The 20,084-nt window shown below is 37.8% G+C and overlaps 1 protein-coding gene across 5 annotated transcripts in view; it reads left to right on the plus strand.

The window, feature by feature from the left end:
* LOC149785589 (SAP30-binding protein-like) overlaps positions 1–20,084 on the plus strand; it is a 59,651-nt gene that overhangs the window by 4,352 nt on the left and 35,215 nt on the right. For 3 of the 5 annotated variants that reach the window (XR_016425424.1, XM_089979390.1, XM_089979391.1), the window contains exon 1: positions 12,941–13,002. The exons of the other annotated variants lie outside the window; for them this stretch is intronic. Coding sequence is in view for 2 of the 3 variants with exons in the window: in XM_089979390.1 (XP_089835516.1) it covers positions 13,000–13,002 (3 nt within the window). In the remaining variant the exon portion in view is untranslated. Of the gene's footprint in view, positions 1–12,940; positions 13,003–20,084 lie in introns of those variants that run through there. 5 annotated transcript variants of the gene reach the window in all.

The raw sequence follows: 20,084 nt of genomic DNA on the forward strand, positions 1-20,084 counted from the left end.
AATATGATTTCGACAAAATGTTCATGCTTACTGGTTATTAAGTAGCACATAAAAAGTGTCAAAAGAAACTGTATAAAGCAAGACATGCCTCCAGTGCTAATGATCATAAGCACTGTTGATCCACTGAGTAAGGAGAACATTGATGGAGCAATTAGACATGGCAGACCTCAGGACCTGGTGGAAAGCATTGCTTTCCATTAAATATTTTGAGATCTGAATAAACACACAAGTCACCAGCCCTGGGCCTATCTAAACAAAAATACTTTTTTTATCAATACAATACACTGCCGTAGATGGACCTGAAAACATTATTTTTGTCCATCTACTGGTAGAATCATGTATATTAATGGGCAATCAAACGCTGTAATTGGATCAATAGTTAATTCTATCAGGTTGTAATTGATTCCTTCTTCCTATAAAATGCTGAAGATAATAATGTCAAACAATCTAGCCTTGATTAAGCAATGCCAGTCTAACCATGATATTAGTGACCTGTTAACTGTTAGGTGCAGCATTATTGTCTGATAAGGTGATAACTGGTGTCTGTAGGATGTAATTAAAGGGAAATAAGGACTGGTGCTCTGACCCAAATCAACATGCATTATTAAAACAGACATGTTGGAATTTTCATCAGAAATGTTCAAATTTAAATTCCTAACATCAAAACCTGAGGGTAAGTGTCTAATGAGAACCCTTTGTTTGTCAAGTGATTTATTAATTTATGGGCTTGTCGTGTTGTGTTAATAGCCACATTAAAAGTAAATTTTGGGAGAAAGTTCTTGATGTGTCAGCCTGACCTCACTCATTGTACCATGTATGGTACTATAATCAAATGCTGGAGATTTTTTAAGATATTTTTTTTCCGAAAATCATAATTAAAATTTGGAGACGAGTTGTTAACTTGTATAGATGTAGAATTTTAGTATTTTACAGTATAATGCCACTATGGGAGATCATATCAATAATTTGAATAATTCTTTACTGGGGGCTGGTTAAAAAAATGCCAGTTGATTCCAGCACAACAATGTTGCATAAGGAGAGCATTTTTTCAGAATCATAGAAAATATGAAAGTGGAATGTTTTTTGCATAATTTGAGTATGCAAAATTAAAAAATGAACTCATCTTCATAGTAGCTTTTAAAATAAATTCAAAGGCAGCATTGAAGCATGTATGCCATCAGCTGTTCTTATTTCTCTTCAGTCAGTGTTTGCAAATTCATACCACATTATTCAAGCTGGAATCTGCATATTTCCTACATAAAATTTTACAAAAATGTTGGGGGCCCTGAGTGGTCTAAATTGCTCTCCATTATGGATCACTGCCATCTCACCTCTGTCTTTGTGGGTTCGAGTCTAGGATTCGACCAATGTGGGTATGTGAGAAGGCTTGCCAGTAGCTTCTCATGGGTCGGTGGTTCTTCCTGGAGTTTTCCCGGGTTCTTCCTCCACCATTAATACTGGCCCCCATGCATAACCTATCGTATGCTGAAAAATGGCTTTAAACCCCACAACAACAACAACAACAGAAATGTTGTGTGAACATTCAGCTTTGACTTTTTCATTGTTCCAGGTACATCTGAAGCCTTTCCAGGGCTGAAAAAAAAAATTGTGTTCACCTACTTGTCCAGGTCAAGTGGTGTTAGAACATTTGCTTGTCCCACCTACATTTTCACTTGTGATGAAATTTCAAATTTTCATTCACTTGCCAAGGTCTGATGAGATGTATGTATTTTATTCCATAGAGAAAAACAGAACAAATAAAAGGGCTTAATTTTTTATTATCACAGTATGTTATACAAATGATCTCTTTCTCAGATACAATAGCTGCCATAATTCCATTAGCAAAAACAGAAATTAATGTACTGGAATTTAGACTTTCCCTATCTTCCTCTCTCACATCTTTTTTAATTGACAGAACCAAGTTTCATGCCCTGAGGATGAATTGTAATTAGCACTCAGATCAACACCGTTCTTCTCCTGCATTTCCATATCAGAACATGGTTTTCCCTGTAGGTTGTTTTTAAGATAGCCTTTGTTTTATTTTGTTTTTCATTTCATTCTCATTGAAAATTGTCTTTCCTAGTTGGATGTTAGCAAATCCTACTTGTGGGTTTTTCTGCACATGCTGGCTAGTATCATGCATACACTGTGCTGCATAAGCTGTATGAAATCCAAAAACTGTCACAAGACATGGTTAATTAAAAATCCTGAATTTCTCAATTAGACTGGTTGAATATTCAACCCATGCCACTTTGTTTTATTTTTTACAGTAGCTGCAAAACATCTTTCCCTCAGAGTCCATGAATTTAAACCACCCCAGTGTGGCTGAAATGTCATATTTGACCTTTTTTGCTTTTTAGTGCCACATATTCTAGCTTACGTCCTTTCGGAAAAGTAGCTACTCAGACTCCATGGCAACCTTTCATATTCTTCAATTATTAAATGAATTTACCCTCTGAATATTCTACATGATCAACCAAAAATAATTTAGTATACTTGTTTTATCTAAAACAGAAAAGGTAGCTTGTTTTGACAACTTAAATAACTTAAGTAATCAAAATAAGCAGTTGTTTAAATGAAGACGCTCAATGCTTTTTAATTAAAGTAATCAATTTGCTTGAAACACAATATCGCACATTGAAGTGGATACTGAAAACAATTTAAGACTCGATTCTGGCTTTTGATCACTTCGAAAAGGAAATGGATACTTATGTCAGTAAAGTGCCTTTCAATAATTTCATTGCAATAAAATCAAAGGGTCATCCAATCATAAGTATTTGTGTTAAATATGATCATTTAGAACACGGCTAATTTATCATAACAGTCTTGTTTAATTGAAGTGGTTGATTGGCTGATAATTTGGTTGCTTAGCTCAATATGCATTCAAGCAGCAGTAGAACTTGTACACATGACAGTTATCAGTGACAACTTATTTTAGTATCACAAGAGGTGAATGAATAAACAAAGAGTACTGTGATTGAAGGATTTAGAAGAATGTCATGACTGGCCAGATAAGGATTAAAGACAAAGTGATTAAATTATGAAAATTATCACTGTCTCAAACAAGTCCATTGAAAAATGTAATTTGTCTGACTTAAAAATAATTTATTAGTCAGGCATGTCAGGCTATGGGATCTGTTCAGCCGAGCTTTATGCTCTTTTATACAAGTCTCCTCTTCCCCATTTTCATGTGAAATACCATATTCTTGGATCACGCTCAAGTTGAAATGTTGCACTTAAAATGGAATGTTTTTTGTATAATTTGAGTGTTGAATAAAAAAAATTGAAGCCATCTTTATAATATCTTTTGAAATAAATTTTACATGAATCATTCAAACGCATGCATCATTTTCAATTCTTGATATTGATTTTTTGGTTACCTTTTGCAAATTCTTGACCTCATTTCATTTCCCGCTGAAATTTGCAAATTTCTTACACATGGTTATATTGAATTGATTCGTGAACATTCAGTATTCAAGAATACATTCATTTTTTGTATATTCCTAGTACTTCTGAAGCCTCACTCTGCCTTTTTATCAAGTGCCCCCCCCCCCAATATTTTTTGCATCAAAGAAACAAAGTATTGAGTCATACACAAAATGAAACTGTGTTACTTTTAAAGCTATTTGTTCATGTTTGTGTTCTTGTACATGTATACATTGATATGAAATCATAATTTAGCAGATAAAAATTGCCATTTTAACATTTAGTTATGATAAGATACTTTTGGCTAATTTTCATATCCTTAAAATAAAATTAAGTACCAAACAAATACATAATCCTGACCATTACAGTATCTTTAGCAAATAGAGAAACGTCCCTTTGACAACAGGTCCTAACAGGGGTAAAAATCCTCCGCGTTGGACCAACATCTTTTTCTTTTGACGGATGAGGATTTTCTTTTGGACCATTTGGCGAAGAACGTGTCGATGCTTGGCTAAGTATTTTTTCTGATATTTAGAGAAAGGTATCGTGCCTTTCAAGATTTTCAAACAACATTCACACACGGTATCGATGATGTCTTTGGAGACCGTTTGAATGAATATTTTTCGCATGGATGGAGAAGCTTTGGACAGGATGGACAACATGTCCCCATGTTTGACTAAACGAGTAGGAAGTCCTTTCCTTTTGGGGAGTGAAGAACGGTGTCTTCTGGGGGATGACATCTTTGTTTGTTTGTTTGTTGTTTTTTTTTATATACTATCGCTTTGCTTCATTCAAAAGGTGATTTGTTTTCCAAAATCGCCAAATAATCTATCCCTTTGGTTGCTTCTCTTTTTCTTTAGATGACTGTCTTTTCAAGGGGTGATATCGATGCTGGGCTAAGCGCTTTTTCGGATAACGAGACTGTCCTTTTCCTTTTTGGACAAGAGAACGACAATGGTGACTGTGCACTTTGAGGGGACATCTTTGGACGTTCAGGAGCACACACAAAAATACACTGTTTTTTATATAAAAGTTTTTGTTCAAGGTTTTGTTTAAACTGATTGTACATGTGTTCTAGGAGTGATATAAATGTTTGGCAAAGCTTTTTGTTTGGATGACGAGACTGTCCTTTTCTTTTTCCTTTTTCTTTTTGGACAGGAGAACGACGATGGTGGTAACATTGTGCACTTATTTGAGGGGGGCATCTTTGGGCGTTCAGGAGCACAGAAATACTGATTCCCATCGTTTGCCTCAGGTCTTTTTTATGCAGGAATGCTCCGCCACTGATTGTCTTTACGTCGTATCATTTTCATGACAGGTATCTCGCGTCGTGAAGGGGTTCGCAAAGGACTTACTCGGACAGTTCATGCTTGGATAAATCCGGTAAACTCTGTAACAAGCCCGATCTGTCTTGGACTTTGATTTTCGGGGCAGGTACTTTGTGAGCAGCTGCCAATGCAGCTAAAGAGGAAGAGGGTGTCACCGATGGAGGAGAAGTTATTGGAGACGCGGGTTTCCATTGTTTCACCGTCGCTGATGATCTTGGTTTGTGGATGTAAGGTTGCGTCCTTGCCGAAATGCCTCTCATGCAGGTAGCTCTTTTCTGGGGACATTTCTTTTTCTGAGGCTGGGACCTAGACTTGACACCGTTCTCTTTTTTTTCTTTTGGGTACATTGGGGAGTGGCTTTTCTTTTGAGGAGGACTTTGAGGGCATTGGGATCCCATTTTAAGACGGAGCGAATGATGACACCTCCTAGAGAACCGCTACCTTCAGGTTGCAAAATCATTTGCTTTTTAGTTTGATTGTCGTTGCTAGGATTGGCCATTTGCGTCAAGGCTACTTTGTATCTATCAAATAAGCGTTTGGTTTGATGTGGAATGTGAATGATGCCCTGCAGTAATTGACGTGCTGTCACCGTAAACCATCGTAAGACTTCTTTGTGACTGGCTTATAAGACACGAGCACGTATTTGTGGATTCTTTTCACGACTGATGCCGTACAAGGCACGAATCAGTTTGACGGGAAGATGAGACTGAAGGGACGTTATGTTGACGCTGTATGAGACAGACCCAAAGTGTCTTAGGTTTTTATAGATTTTGTTGTTGTTGTTAAGTCGACATCGGGGACGTGTACACGACAGGCCATCCGTCTTGGCACTAGTGGTGAAACTTATGGATACGAAATCGCAAATATTCAGGGGTGGTAGTGTTTAAATCAACGAGTAAATAGGCGTGTGTAGTTTGAGTGGCATCGTCCTCGGATGTGTCAGCCAAGGCGTTCCTAACTCTTTGGCTAATATTTGTACTTTCGATTTATCTCTGGGGCTTTTAAACAAGACCACGTAATGAGCATTGAGACTGATGGTGCGATGGGCTTTACTTTGTTGAAACAAATTTTGAGTGATGTAAATGACAATGGCATTACAACGATGCCCTTTGCGCGTAAACCACAGTTTAATTTCTTTTTCGTCTTCTCCTAACATGTTGTCGAAGATGACCAGATGTGTTTGACTGGTGTCAGACACGATCCCGTCGTCTTCGCTATGAATGTCTTCCACAAACACGATGGAATGCGATTGCCTTGATTTTCTCGCAGGAGACTATACGCCGATTGCCACTCTTTGTAATACCACACGATCCGTTGAGGTGGACGATCGATCAAATGATGTTTGTATTCGATCAAACGTTTGACAAATTCTGTTTTGCCTGAACCGCTGGGTTCTGCAGTTAACAAGTTAAAGGGTTGGCGAAGATACAAAGCCTCCCAACTGGCACGATCTAAGTTTTCGTCGATGACTTTCAAAGTGGAGGATGAGGGGGCAGAGACAGTAGAGGTTGCCATAGATCAGGGAATATCACTTTTGATACGAAGACAGACAAGACGAGAGTTTTTATACCTTTTTTCAGGACACGTTTTTTGATTTTTTTTTTAAAAATGGAACAAAACGAAAGACAAAAATATAGAAGTCAAATGGTTAAGTACATGGATAAAATACACATCATAGTGATCAAGGTCTAATATAATCAAGTCTTTGTACAACATTTTTGGTGACGAAGGTGTGGTGTCATAGGGACAGTGTGTAATGCTTTTAGAGTCTCTACATTTGGTACAGTCACACATGGTGACAAGAATTATACAAGTAATAATGGAGTATGTCAGTACATGCAGTGTATCAGTAGTCATAAAGTATTGTAGTAATCATGAAGTATACGGTAATCATGAGGTATAGAAATAATCATAAAGTATATAAGTAATAATGAAGTATATCAGCAACCATGAAGTTTATCAGTAATCATTGAGGTATAGTAGTAATCATGAGTTATAGTAGTAATCATGAAGTATGTCATTAATCATTAGATATGGTAGTAATCATGCAGTATATCTGTAATCATGAGGTATGTTAGTAATAATGAAGTATATATATATATATATATATATATATATATATATATATATATATATATATATATATATATATATATATATAAGTAACCATGAAGTATATAAGTGATCATGTATTATAATAGTAATCATGGGATTAGTTGTGTATGTATGAAAAATACAAATTAAAATGTTAATCATCATATATCATGAAGTCAGCTGTTTCTCAGTGCCAGGTACAATCTTGAGGTATAGAAGTAATCATGAGGTATCAAAGTAATCATGAGGTATAGTAATTCTGAGGTCTCAACTAAATTATGAAGTATATCAGTAATCATGAGATATAGCAGTCATCGTGAGGTATCACAGTAATCATTAAGTATAGCAGTCATCGTGAGGTATCACAGTAATCATGAGGTATAGAAGTAATCAGGAAGCATAATAGTAATAGTGAGGTATGATCACTTTCATGCTTACAGTTGTGATATATGCTGTTAGTTATTATGTTATTGTATTATTTTCACTTGACTATAACCTAGCCTGATGCCACTTCCTACCGTATGTCAATGACTTGTTGACCTAGCAAGGGGAAAGAAAGTCTTTCTGGGCTTAAGGTAACGTTATGAGCATAGACATATATTCGGGATTTATAATGGTACTTAATTTAATCTTAAGTCTGTTTTGTACTAACTTTCTCACAGACAATATATTTTACTGGAATACACATTCCATTCTCGGCAGGCGTTACTGTTTCTGACACCGCTCTCACATGCCACAGATGTTACTGGGATATATATTCCATTCTTGGCAGGCTTGGCTGTTTCTAACACCTATTACAGTCAACAGATGTTACTGAAATATACATTCCCATCTTGGCAGGCATGGCTGTTTCTAACACCTCTCTCACAGGCCACAGATGTTACTGGGATATGCATTCCATTCTTGGCAGGCTTGGCTGTTTGTGACACCCCTCTCACAGGCAGAATAAGTTGCTGGTAAATACATTACAATCTCGACAGGCTTGGCTGTTTTCACATTATTTCTATCATAGGTTACAGATTTTACTGGAATATACATTACATTCTTGGCAGGCTTGGCTGTTTCTGACATCTCTCTCGTATCCAACATACGTTACTGGAATATACATTCCAGTCTCAGCAGGCAAGGCTGTACAGAATTCTGGATAAACGGACGAGTATCTCATTGTCAGTATGCTGACAAGATTGCTCAAAGCCCTGTCATTTCTCTCATTAGTGTCTTGATATCTACAATGGGAGAAAACTTATAATGCAAAATATCAAGATGAAATTCGGTTTGTACACCAATCTGCATACAGCTACTTTTTGTTCAGGGGCCCCCGAGTGGTCTAACGCGCTCTCCGTTACGGATCACTGCCATCTCACCTCTATCTGCGTGGGTTCGAGTCTCGGATTCAGCGAATGTGGGTATGTGAGAAAGCTTGCCAGTAGCTTCTCGTGGGTCGGTGGTTCTTTCCGGGGTTTTCCTGGGTTCTTCCTCTACCATTAATACTGGCCACCATGTTCAGTAACTATAATGTTATGGTACCTCTTTGGTTTGAAAACTTCCGCATGCCTCAAGATTTTCGATGAGAATGTTGATAAACTCTGTTGTCAATTTTTCCATCAGACTTTTTCATGGGCATTTGCAAGTAATGCACACTTAAAATAAAATTTGTTATCATTTGTTAGGTTATCGAGAAAGATGCGTTCCTACCATTTTGTTTCTTCAAACCTCATGATTTACCTTTGACTCGTACCAAAGAGCTTACTTCACTTAAAATCACGGAATCTCTTTTGGACCGTTCCAGTGGCCTAAGTGGTTAGAGCGTCCGCCTCAGACGCTGGAGATGGCGGGTTCGAACCCCGGCTGAGTCATACCACAGACTTCTAAAATTGGTACTAACAGCTGCCTCGCTTGGCGCTCAGCATAAAGAGGTTAGTGCTAGGACTGGTCGATCTGTTGTCAGGATAATGTGACTGGGTGGGACGAGATGTTACATGTCTGCATCATGATGCCCCAGTGCTAGACATCACTATAAACTGCCTCACTACAGACATCGTAGTGATACGACTAAAATTGTTAAAGCTACGTTAAAATCTAAATCACACACACACAGAGTATTCTTTTTTGAGAACATTTGCATATAATGTACATAATTTCCAAAGCGTACAAGTTACAGCTGAAAAATTTAAACTTGTCATCCATTTTAAGATGCAGCACGGTTTCTTTTGTAATTACTAACATCATCTTGAAGGTAAGAGACAATTGCTCATTAAGAATCATGGATTGATGCAACGGCATCAAGTTGATAGCCACCAAATCGGGTCTTTTTATTTCAGCAGGGGTTCTCTCAAAACCATTTTTTTTTCAAGTCTCCCTGAACGTATTGCTGCTGATCCTACATGAAAATACAAAGTTTTCTTATAATTCTTATGAAGGTAGGGGTTTCTTATGCTGCAAGCTAAGTACAGTCTAAGCTGTACAGTAAACATGGTCTAGGTTAGTACAACATTCTTTGAGTTTCACCCCGCCCGATTATGTTTGCCGAACAAAACAGGCTCTGTCACTTGCAAATCCTACAATGCGTGCCAGATCTAAGTTCCTCTAGTATACAGAAACAGCTGTAATTGTGTCAGCTTTTACCATCCTTCATTTTTCAATTACCCACCCCACAAATTCTATTTTAATTTCTCCACTGTTAACAGAGCGCTCCGATGGTCTAGTGGTTAAAGCGTTCGGATTGGGAGGTCGCGGATTCGAACCCCGGCCGAGTCATACCAAAGACTTATAAAAAGTACACTAACAGCTGCCTCGATTGGCGCTTAGCATTAAGAGGTTAGTGTTAGGACTGGTCAGCCTGGTGTCCGGATAATGTGACTGGGTGAGACATCATGCTACATGACCTCGACATGGTGCCCCAGTGCTGGACATCGACGTAAACTGCCACAGTGCAGACTTTGTAGCGTTATAAATAAATAAATTGTTAAAGCTACGTTAACAATCCAAATCACACATACACACACACACACACTGTTAACATATGTTAAGTGCACTGTTTTCTCATGCAGTGATAAATCCGTTCTTTTGTCTATCATTATCTCATATACATTTGTATCATGTATTTTATTTTTGAACATTTACAAAACTTAAATCAACTTTGTAAATTGAGTATGAGGTAGATCCAAAAACAAGCCAGATAATTTGAAAATCTGGCTGTTCTCAATTATAAATTGGAAGAAAAAAAATTCAAAGCACAACTGATTTAGCCCTAAAGTTCGGTCGTAAGCTTAATATAAATAAATGTTGAAAAATATGTAATTTTGTCGTGACTTTTTATTTTACACAATTTTAAGCTGGATTTGGTCGCCACGGCTACCAAACGTTTCATCCCCTGCATGCTGAAATAAAGCATGCCCAATACTCATCCAGTGTCCACAACAAATGTCCCACTTAAAGAAAACTATTTTTACACAAGAAGTAAACTCAGAAGGGATGGCAAATGAATTAATGGATAATTCCTGTGCATATCAGGATGTTCAGCCTACAGACTGATGCACAGTAAAGGGTTAAGTTGTTGTTGTTGTTGTGGGGTTTAACGCCATTTTTCAGCACGATAGGCTATACATGGCGGCCAGTATTAATGGTGGAGAAAGAACCCGGAAAACCCCGGAAAGAACCACCGACCCACGAGAAGCTACTGGCAAGCTTTCTCACATGCCCACATTGGCTGAATCTTAGACTCGAACCGCCGCAGACAGAGGTGAGATGGCAGTGATCCGTAACGAAGAGCGCTTTAGACCACTCGGCAAAGGGTTAAGTAAACAGGCAAAGCCATTCAGCCTCCAGACTGATGCACAGTAAAGGATTAAATAAACAGGCAAAGCCATTCAGCGTCCAGACTGATGCACAGTAAAGGGTTAAATAAACAGGCAAAGCCATTCAGCCTCCAGACTGGTGCACAGTAAAGGGTTAAATAAACAGGCAAAGCCATTCAGCCTCCAGACTGATGCACAGTAAAGGGTTAAATAAACAGGCAAAGCCATTCAACCTTGTCAAAACCAGTAACGAATTTATGGCTGTTTTGGGCAGAGTTCGCGATCGGAAAATTTGGAATAGTTTGAGTTTCTCAGCTTAGTTGCTTGTTTATGGATATTCTGTTTGTTTTCCGGAGTGGCCGAGTGGTCTAAAGCGCTATCTGTTACGGATCACTGCCATCTCACCTCTGTCTGCGTGGGTTCGAGTCTCGGATTCGGCTAATGTGGGTATGTGAGAAAGCTTGCTAGTAGCTTCTCGTGGGTTGGTGGTTCTTTCCGGGGTTTTCCCGGGTTCTTCCTCCACCATTAATACTGGCTGCCTATCGTGTGCTGAAAAATGGCGTTAAACCCTACAACAACAACTTTGTTTTCCACATAATACACAGGCTTTCTCGTGGAGGTTGCCTCGGTAATAAGAAGAAACATGGCGGGTATGTAATATTGTCATCGGAAAATTACATGAGAAAGCAAAAATAAGAAACTCCCAGGGAAAAAAAACTAATGAACAAATAAATTTAAATGCGAATTCATTTGCTCGAATTCAAAATAGAACAGTGCTGAATTTATTATGGCGCTGAAATTGAAAGCTGGATTGCTTGTACGCCGGGAATGGAAACTTGTACACAAAATAGCAAGGAGTGAGAAAACAAAACAATAACATTAATAGTAAAAATATTTAAAATTTGCATTCGAGTGTTGGAAAAAATAAGCTACAGTAAACAAATTCAGTCGTGACCGTTTATTTGAAGCAACTGGGTAAAACTAATGTATATTTTTGCAAATTGTTTTAATCTATAATCCAGATAGAGATAGCGATGTCCTACTCTTATCTTTAGCGCGGAGAAAATCGTTTTTGTTTTATTTCCTTTCTGTTTAATATAAAATTACATAACTTTATGGTGAATATATTGCAATTTACATAAACCATCTTTTGCGAAAGATGTACTTGCTTTCAGTGCACCGCAAATATTAAAAACATTTTCTTAGAATTGTTGACGAATTCAAACCAATCAAGGCAATCAAGGCATTTTGTTTGAAAATATGTGTTCCGGACGTTTGTCATTAGATCTTTGTAAACCGTCATTTTTTAAGTTCCGTTAATAATAGCCACTGGTACAATTGATAAATTTTCAACAAATTAAGTCCAACCAAAAATTCGAAGCATTTGATAATTAATGTGTGTGTTTGTGTGTGTGTGATTTGTATTTTTAACTTAGCTTTCACATTTTTTTAGTCATATTGCTACGATGTCTGCATTGTGACAGTTTATAGTGATGTCTAGCACTGGGGCATCATGCCGCAGTCACATTATCCTGACACCAGACTGACCAGTCCTAACACTAACCTCTTAATGCTGAGCGCCAAGCGAGGCAGTTGTTAGTACCATTTTTGTAAGTCTTTGGTATGACTTGGCCTGGGATTGAACCCACTACCTCCCGCATCCGAGGCGGACGCTCTAACCACTAGGTCACCGGAGCGGTCAATAATATTTGTGAATATTTGAAACGCAAATAAAATTGACAAGCATAAATTAGATTTATATAGAAAATCAGTTCTATGCATTTTTGCCGAACCATTTTATGTGAACTCGTTTTAAGATTTTCTCTTTAGTTCTTGTGTATAAAGAAGGTGCCAGCCATTGTCAGTCGAATCTATATTAAGCTGAAATAACTACCATAATTTTAGTTATTTTGCAAAATAAGAAACGTCACGTGTATATTTTTCCGATCACATTAAAATGACATCTGTTGGGTCCTTCGTAGATATCTCAATTTGGATGAAGTGCTGACAACTAATTATAACACGTTAAGTCTTCCGGTTTGCAGAATCTATCAATCTTAACGGAATAGCTTCCATTGTTGTAAATAAGTTAGTGACTTGTTTTTTTCTTTTCTCAAAATGATGTGATGATTGTATAATGAAAGGTAAAGCCAGGTGCTTACGTCTGTAAGTTTCTCAGCCAGTGACACCTTTGATCTCGCCGACACAGGTGTCGTGGTTTTGAGAAAGTAAACAACATGCCCACTAATTACAGGAAGTTTATATGCAATTACTGATAAAAAGTAATCTTTTCTGGTGGGAATTGAGAAGTCAGTGTGCATCGTACTTGCAAGGGGAAGAACACTGCAGGAAAAATGGTAATACTTGGGATTTATACTACACTGTATATGGAATTTATATATATATATATATATATATATATATATATATATATATATATATATATATATATATATATATATATATATATATGGAGTGTGGTATGTATTTTTATAATTTCCATTACCTGTTTTATTTAAGTTTTCTCTCTTTGACAAAAGCTTTAGTTAAACGGGACAGTAGAGTACCTAAAACAAAATAGGCAGAATATTTTTTTTCTCTCTTTCCCCTCTGGTGTCCCGGCTGAAGTCATCATATCGTCTCTGCCTGCGTGGGTACGAGTCTCGGGCTCGGCTAATATTAGTATGTGAGAAAGCTTTCCAGTAGCATCCCTTGGGTCGTGGTTAGCCCGGGTTATTCCTTCACTAGTTAAACTGGCCGCCATGTTATCTCTCTCTCTCTCTCTCTCTCTCTCTCTCTCTCTCTCTCGCTTTAGAGCACGAGGTGCAAGAAGTCAAATATGATAAAATACCGAAGTTTTCTAACTTTTCTATTTCAGTACTCGTACATATAGTATTCGTTTGCTTAACCTCCAATTTGTTTGTAATTGTAAAACGGAAAGGACACACAATTTAGTCATTTCATTCATCAGTTTATAATTTCTGATCTTATTTTCAGCAGGTGATCGCTATTACAGTGATCTTCAGCGCGTTTTAATCGAAGTTTTTTTTTTACTAACACGGCGCCATATTTGCTTAGGCCAGTTATCTTTTTTGGGCCGACTTCGATAAGCTCCGAAACATTCCTTAAATTTCCGTAACGTCAGTTTGAACGGAACACGTGTGTAAAAGTTCAACTTTTTTAATTTTTATTTTGTTAAGTTGTTAGAAATATTAATAGCCGATGCTGTTCACACAGTCTTTGTCCACACGAAGTGGGAAAGACTATTTGCACGGCCGCCGTGTACGTAATTTAGGATGAATAATCACACGGCCGCCGTGTACCTCATTTGGAATTAATAATCACACGGCCGCCGTGTACCTCATTTGGAATGAGTAATCACACGGCCGCCCACAGGGGCTCGTTACAAAGAAAATCAAGGGATAGGAGTTCTAACCTGTAACAATATATTACAAGAATTGTGGCAGAAATTGGTTAAAGTAAATAATTTTTATCAAACTCGCTTAAATCAAAGTTTTTATTATTATTATTATTATTATTATTATTATTATTATTATTATCGTTATTATTATCGTTATCGTTATTATTATTATTATTATTATTATTATTATTATCGTTATTATTATTAGAAATCACAATATATACACACCAAAAATGTTAATAATTGTCTATGTCTGTGTGACTTTTTCGGTGTTTTTTATAAAGTGTATTTCTGTGTTTCTCGTAACCGGTTTTTCACGTATACACTTAAAATGTACATTCCCACAGTGAATCTCAATCTGAGTAATTCTTTCATAATTCAAGATAACTGAATAGTCACTAAAATAATAATAATGAATAAAATACAAAATACTGGGATTTGATCCAGGATCATTGTGTGACATGTTGACAAATTTCCACTCTGATTAGTTGATAGGACAAGAAACAAATTGTTTACTTATGATTTGTTTGTCTGTTGAAATCTGATTCTGGGCTGTTGAAAGTAAAAAATGATATATCCCATATTTTTTTCTTCTCTTGGTGGAAACCACAAATATCACAGACTAACCTGTAATTGTTTGCACACCAGATAGTGATTATTATAATCAAATATTGTTAATGAATGGCAACTGTGCTGATTGTGTAAAATTTGGAACATGGCTTCTATGCAAAGTGGACACCGAAGTCTGTGGAACAATTTCCGTGTTTAAAAATGTGTAGTTCCATAATTCAACTGTCAAACCGGTAAAGGTATTGATGGGTGTGTTGTTTAGATCTTTTGGAAAGCTTGGAACTCTTCTTTAAAGCATTGGTTAGTCACAGTGCTGATAATCTTTTTGTTGTGGGCACACAGCAGTGGTGCAGATAGACACTTCCAATATTAAAATTAACATTAGATGCAGACAATAGTTTTGCTGAAAATGGACTTGTTCTAGATACAAGAAAAGAACAGTGAACAGTCTTTTGTGTTGTTTTTAATGACAGCATCTGTTTGGTTTAACACACATAAAATGATATTGTTTAACACACATGAAAAATTACATTGTTTAACACACATATAAAATGACATTGTTAGGGGACACCTAGCAGCAGGTTAGAAATTATAAATTGATGAATGCAATGATGTTTTGTGCATTGAAAAAAATAGAATTTACACTCTTCATTTTTTAAAACAAATTTTAAGGTGGGAATGGTAGACAAATACACCCCCTCCCATTTGTTTGTACCCCCCCCCCCAAACCAATTTTAAAAATTAATAGCATGAAAGATATAACATAAATGCACAAAACATGATCATTTCTTTCATCAATTTATAATTTCTAACCTGATTGTCGTTGGGGGTCCCCAACTATGTCAACTGATTGACGTTTTAAACGAAACAGAAGCTCTCAGTGTAAACAACCAGAAAGACTGCTCACTGTCCTTTTCTGGTTGTTAGAATAGTCTATTTAAGTAGAAGTTGCATCTGCATCTAATAATTGTAATGTTTAGTTTTAATATTCTTAAGACAAATTGAACCAAAAAAAAAAAACACGTGTTGAAGGATACATGTAACTCCAAATTGTGTGGATTGATTCAAAGATGGTGAACTACTTCACGTCTGTTGCTTGAAGAGTCATCCATGCAAATATGGTGACCATGTTACAAAAGAAACTCCCATTTGACTCAAAATGCCAACAACGGTGTTTGGGACCCCTTGTGACAGTGAGGTTAGATATTTTAAATTGGTGAATTAAAATGACTAGGTCTTGTGTATTTTTTATATCCTTGATGGGTTATCATTTTAAAATCGGTAGAGGGTATAAATAAATGAGAGGGTGTGTGAATACGATAGTGCATGCTGCTATGGTGCAAATATATATGTTGCACCTGAATTTAATTCTGATGACATTGTAAATAATTTTTTCATCCTTTTTCTTGTCAGATCTTTCATTTGTTTTTGCATTATTTCTTCGGGATGATAATCATTTTTGTACAAATTATTTTTCGAATGTTTGAAACATTATTATTTCATACATGAAAAATGACAGCCACCTCATCAGTGATTTATATCTAGCTGGTAAGCTTCTTCAAAAGCACCAGGTGTATAATGTTCTAGATCAAGATGAACTTTGGCTTCACATTTGCTACTCCTTGGATTCCTTTCTAACAAGGACAGATCCATTTTGGTACCATCTCAGGGCTTTATCCCCACGGAGTATATAGTTCAAAATACACATGAACATGCCTGTAATAATTTTGATGGCATCTTCAATCCTCTTTAGAGTCACATCTCAGCCACATCAAGAATCTCATCTCAGCCATATCAAGAATCACACTTCAGCCACATCAAGAATCACACTTCAGCCACATCAAGAATCACATCTCAGCCATGTCAAGAATCACACTTCAGCCATATCAAGAATCACACTTCAGCCATGTCAAGAATCACACTTCAGCCATATCAAGAATCACACTTCAGCCATGTCAAGAATCACACTTCAGCCACATCAAGAATCACATCTCAGCCACATCAAGAATCTCATCTCAGCCATGTCAAGAATCACACTTCAGCCATATCAAGAATCACACTTCAGCCACATCAAGAATCACATCTCAGCCACATCAAGAATCTCATCTCAGCCATGTCAAGAATCACACTTCAGCCATATCAAGAATCACATCTCAGCCACATCAAGAATCTCATCTCAGCCATGTCAAGAATCACACTTCAGCCACATCAAGAATCACATCTCAGCCACATCAAGAATCTCATCTCAGCCATGTCAAGAATCACACTTCAGCCATGTCAAGAATCACACTTCAGCCACATCAAGAATCACACTTCAGCCATGTCAAGAATCACACTTCAGCCACATCAAGAATCTCATCTCAGCCATGTCAAGAATCACACTTCAGCCACATCAAGAATCACACTTCAGCCACATCAAGAATCACATCTCAGCCATGTCAAGAATCACACTTCAGCCATATCAAGAATCACACTTCAGCCATGTCAAGAATCACACTTCAGCCATATCAAGAATCACACTTCAGCCATGTCAAGAATCACACTTCAGCCACATCAAGAATCACATCTCAGCCACATCAAGAATCTCATCTCAGCCATGTCAAGAATCACACTTCAGCCATATCAAGAATCACACTTCAGCCACATCAAGAATCACATCTCAGCCACATCAAGAATCTCATCTCAGCCATGTCAAGAATCACACTTCAGCCATATCAAGAATCACATCTCAGCCACATCAAGAATCTCATCTCAGCCATGTCAAGAATCACACTTCAGCCACATCAAGAATCACATCTCAGCCACATCAAGAATCTCATCTCAGCCATGTCAAGAATCACACTTCAGCCATGTCAAGAATCACATTTCAGCCACATCAAGAATCACATCTCAGCCACATCAAGAATCTCATCTCAGCCATGTCAAGAATCACACTTCAGCCACATCAAGAATCACATCTCAGCCACATCAAGAATCTCATCTCAGCCATGTCAAGAATCACACTTCAGCCATGTCAAGAATCACACTTCAGCCACATCAAGAATCACATCTCAGCCACATCAAGAATCTCATCTCAGCCATGTCAAGAATCACACTTCAGCCACATCAAGAATCACATCTCAGCCATGTCAAGAATCACACTTCAGCCATGTCAAGAATCACACTTCAGCCATGTCAAGAATCACACTTCAGCCACATCAAGAATCACATCTCAGCCACATCAAGAATCTCATCTCAGCCATATCAAGAATCACACTTCAGCCATATCAAGAATCACACTTCAGCCATGTCAAGAATCACACTTCAGCCACATCAAGAATCACATCTCAGCCACATCAAGAATCTCATCTCAGCCATGTCAAGAATCACACTTCAGCCACATCAAGAATCACATCTCAGCCACATCAAGAATCACATCAAGAATCACATCTCAGCCATGTCAAGAATCACACTTCAGCCACATCAAGAATCACATCTCAGCCACATCAAGAATCTCATCTCAGCCATGTCAAGAATCACACTTCAGCCATATCAAGAATCACACTTCAGCCACGTCAAGAATCACACTTCAGCCATATCAAGAATCTCATCTCAGCCATGTCAAGAATCACACTTCAGCCATATCAAGAATCTCATCTCAGCCATGTCAAGAATCACACTTCAGCCACATCAAGAATCACATCTCAGCCACGTCAAGAATCACATCAAGAATCACATCTCAGCCATGTCAAGAATCACATCAAGAATCACATCTCAGCCATGTCAAGAATCACATCTCAGCCACGTCAAGAATTGCATATCAGCAACATCAAGAATCACATCTCAGCGATGTAAAGAATCACATTTTGGCATAATAATTAATTCTTTTCCTGGGTCAACTCAGTGCAACAAGGGGAATACTTTCTTACCCATGTGACAGATAAATCTAGCCATTTTGTTAACCTTACTTTTCTTATCTCAGTCTGGTTGTCCCAGGTCATCTTAGTTTGGTTGTCCCAGGTCATCTCAGTCTGGTTGTCCCAGGTCATCTTAGTCTGGTTGTCCCAGGTCATCTTAGTCTGGTTGTCCCAGGTCATCTTAGTCTATTTGTCCCAGGTCATCTTAGTCTGGTTGTCCCAGGTCATCTTAGTCTGGTTGTCCCAGGTCATCTTAGTCTGGTTGTCCCAGGTCATCTTAGTCTGGTTGTCCCAGGTCATCTCAGTCTGGTTGTCCCAGGTCATCTTAGTTTGGTTGTCCCAGGTCATCTCAGTCTGGTTGTCCCAGGTCATCTTAGTCTGGTTGTCCCAGGTCATCTTAGTCTGGTTGTCCCAGGTCATCTTAGTCTGGTTGTCCCGGGTCATCTTAGTCTGGTTGTCCCAGGTCATCTCAGTCTGGTTGTCCCAGGTCATCTTAGTCTGGTTGTCCCAGGTCATCTCAGTCTGGTTGTCCCAGGTCATCTCAGTCTGGTTGTCCCAGGTCATCTCAGTCTGGTTGTCCCAGGTCATCTCAGTCTGGTTGTCCCAGGTCATCTTAGTCATGGTGTTCGTGTGCTAAGAACTACTTTTAAAAAAGAACAAACCCTTGTTTTCTGTGCATAAAGTAGTTGCTACAAAATTAAACACAACAACAATAACAGATATACAGTGTAACAAAAAGAACTTCACTCATGAAGGAACTTATGGTCTCTCCAACTTTGATAAGATTCGACACAAAACATTTTGAGAGAGTGTCACACACACACGCAGAGTTGAACTATTTATAGAGTTCCAGACATATGCAATACACATCACTGGGTACAAAAATCCAAACTCGCCCAAAAGCTACTGCAAAGCCAGCAACTACCAGAAATGTGTTATGTCAAACTGGCTTCTTCAAACTTTCACAAACACCTCACAACCCTAATCCACCCCAGTTGAATGAAGTACAATAATGTGATTGCAAATGAAAACCCTTGCACTTGACAGAGTGGTTCATTCATCAGTCCACTTGACAGAGTGGTTCATTCATCAGTCCACTTGACAGAGTGGTTCATTCATCAGTCCACTTGACAGAGTGGTTCATTCATCAGTCCACTTGACAGAGTGGTTCATTCATCAGTCCACTTGACAGAGTGGTTCATTCATCAGTCCACTTGACAGAGTGGTTCATTCATCAGTCCACATACTATTCCACAAGATTTCCATGTAGCTTATCATTGGGCTAGTAATAAAACACTTGTCATATTTCTAGAACAGAACATTCAAATGTCCAAGAAAGTCATGAGTTAGAAATTTCCTCATGTCACTACACACTTTGTTAGTACTGTACCCAGTAGGCATATTGTACTGAACAGTTTCATACCATTGCCTACCATTCAGTTTTCCATAATTAGAACTGATGCAACTCAAAAGTTAACCGTGTAAAAGATTTTAATTGCTTATTGTTATTTCCATTCACATCCTTCGATTAAATGTGATAGTACAGTCATAA

The sequence above is a fragment of the Sinohyriopsis cumingii genome, chromosome 13 (assembly GCF_028554795.1).
Source record: "Sinohyriopsis cumingii isolate HCF-2022 chromosome 13, ASM2855479v2, whole genome shotgun sequence".
Classification (NCBI taxonomy): domain Eukaryota; kingdom Metazoa; phylum Mollusca; class Bivalvia; order Unionida; family Unionidae; genus Sinohyriopsis; species Sinohyriopsis cumingii.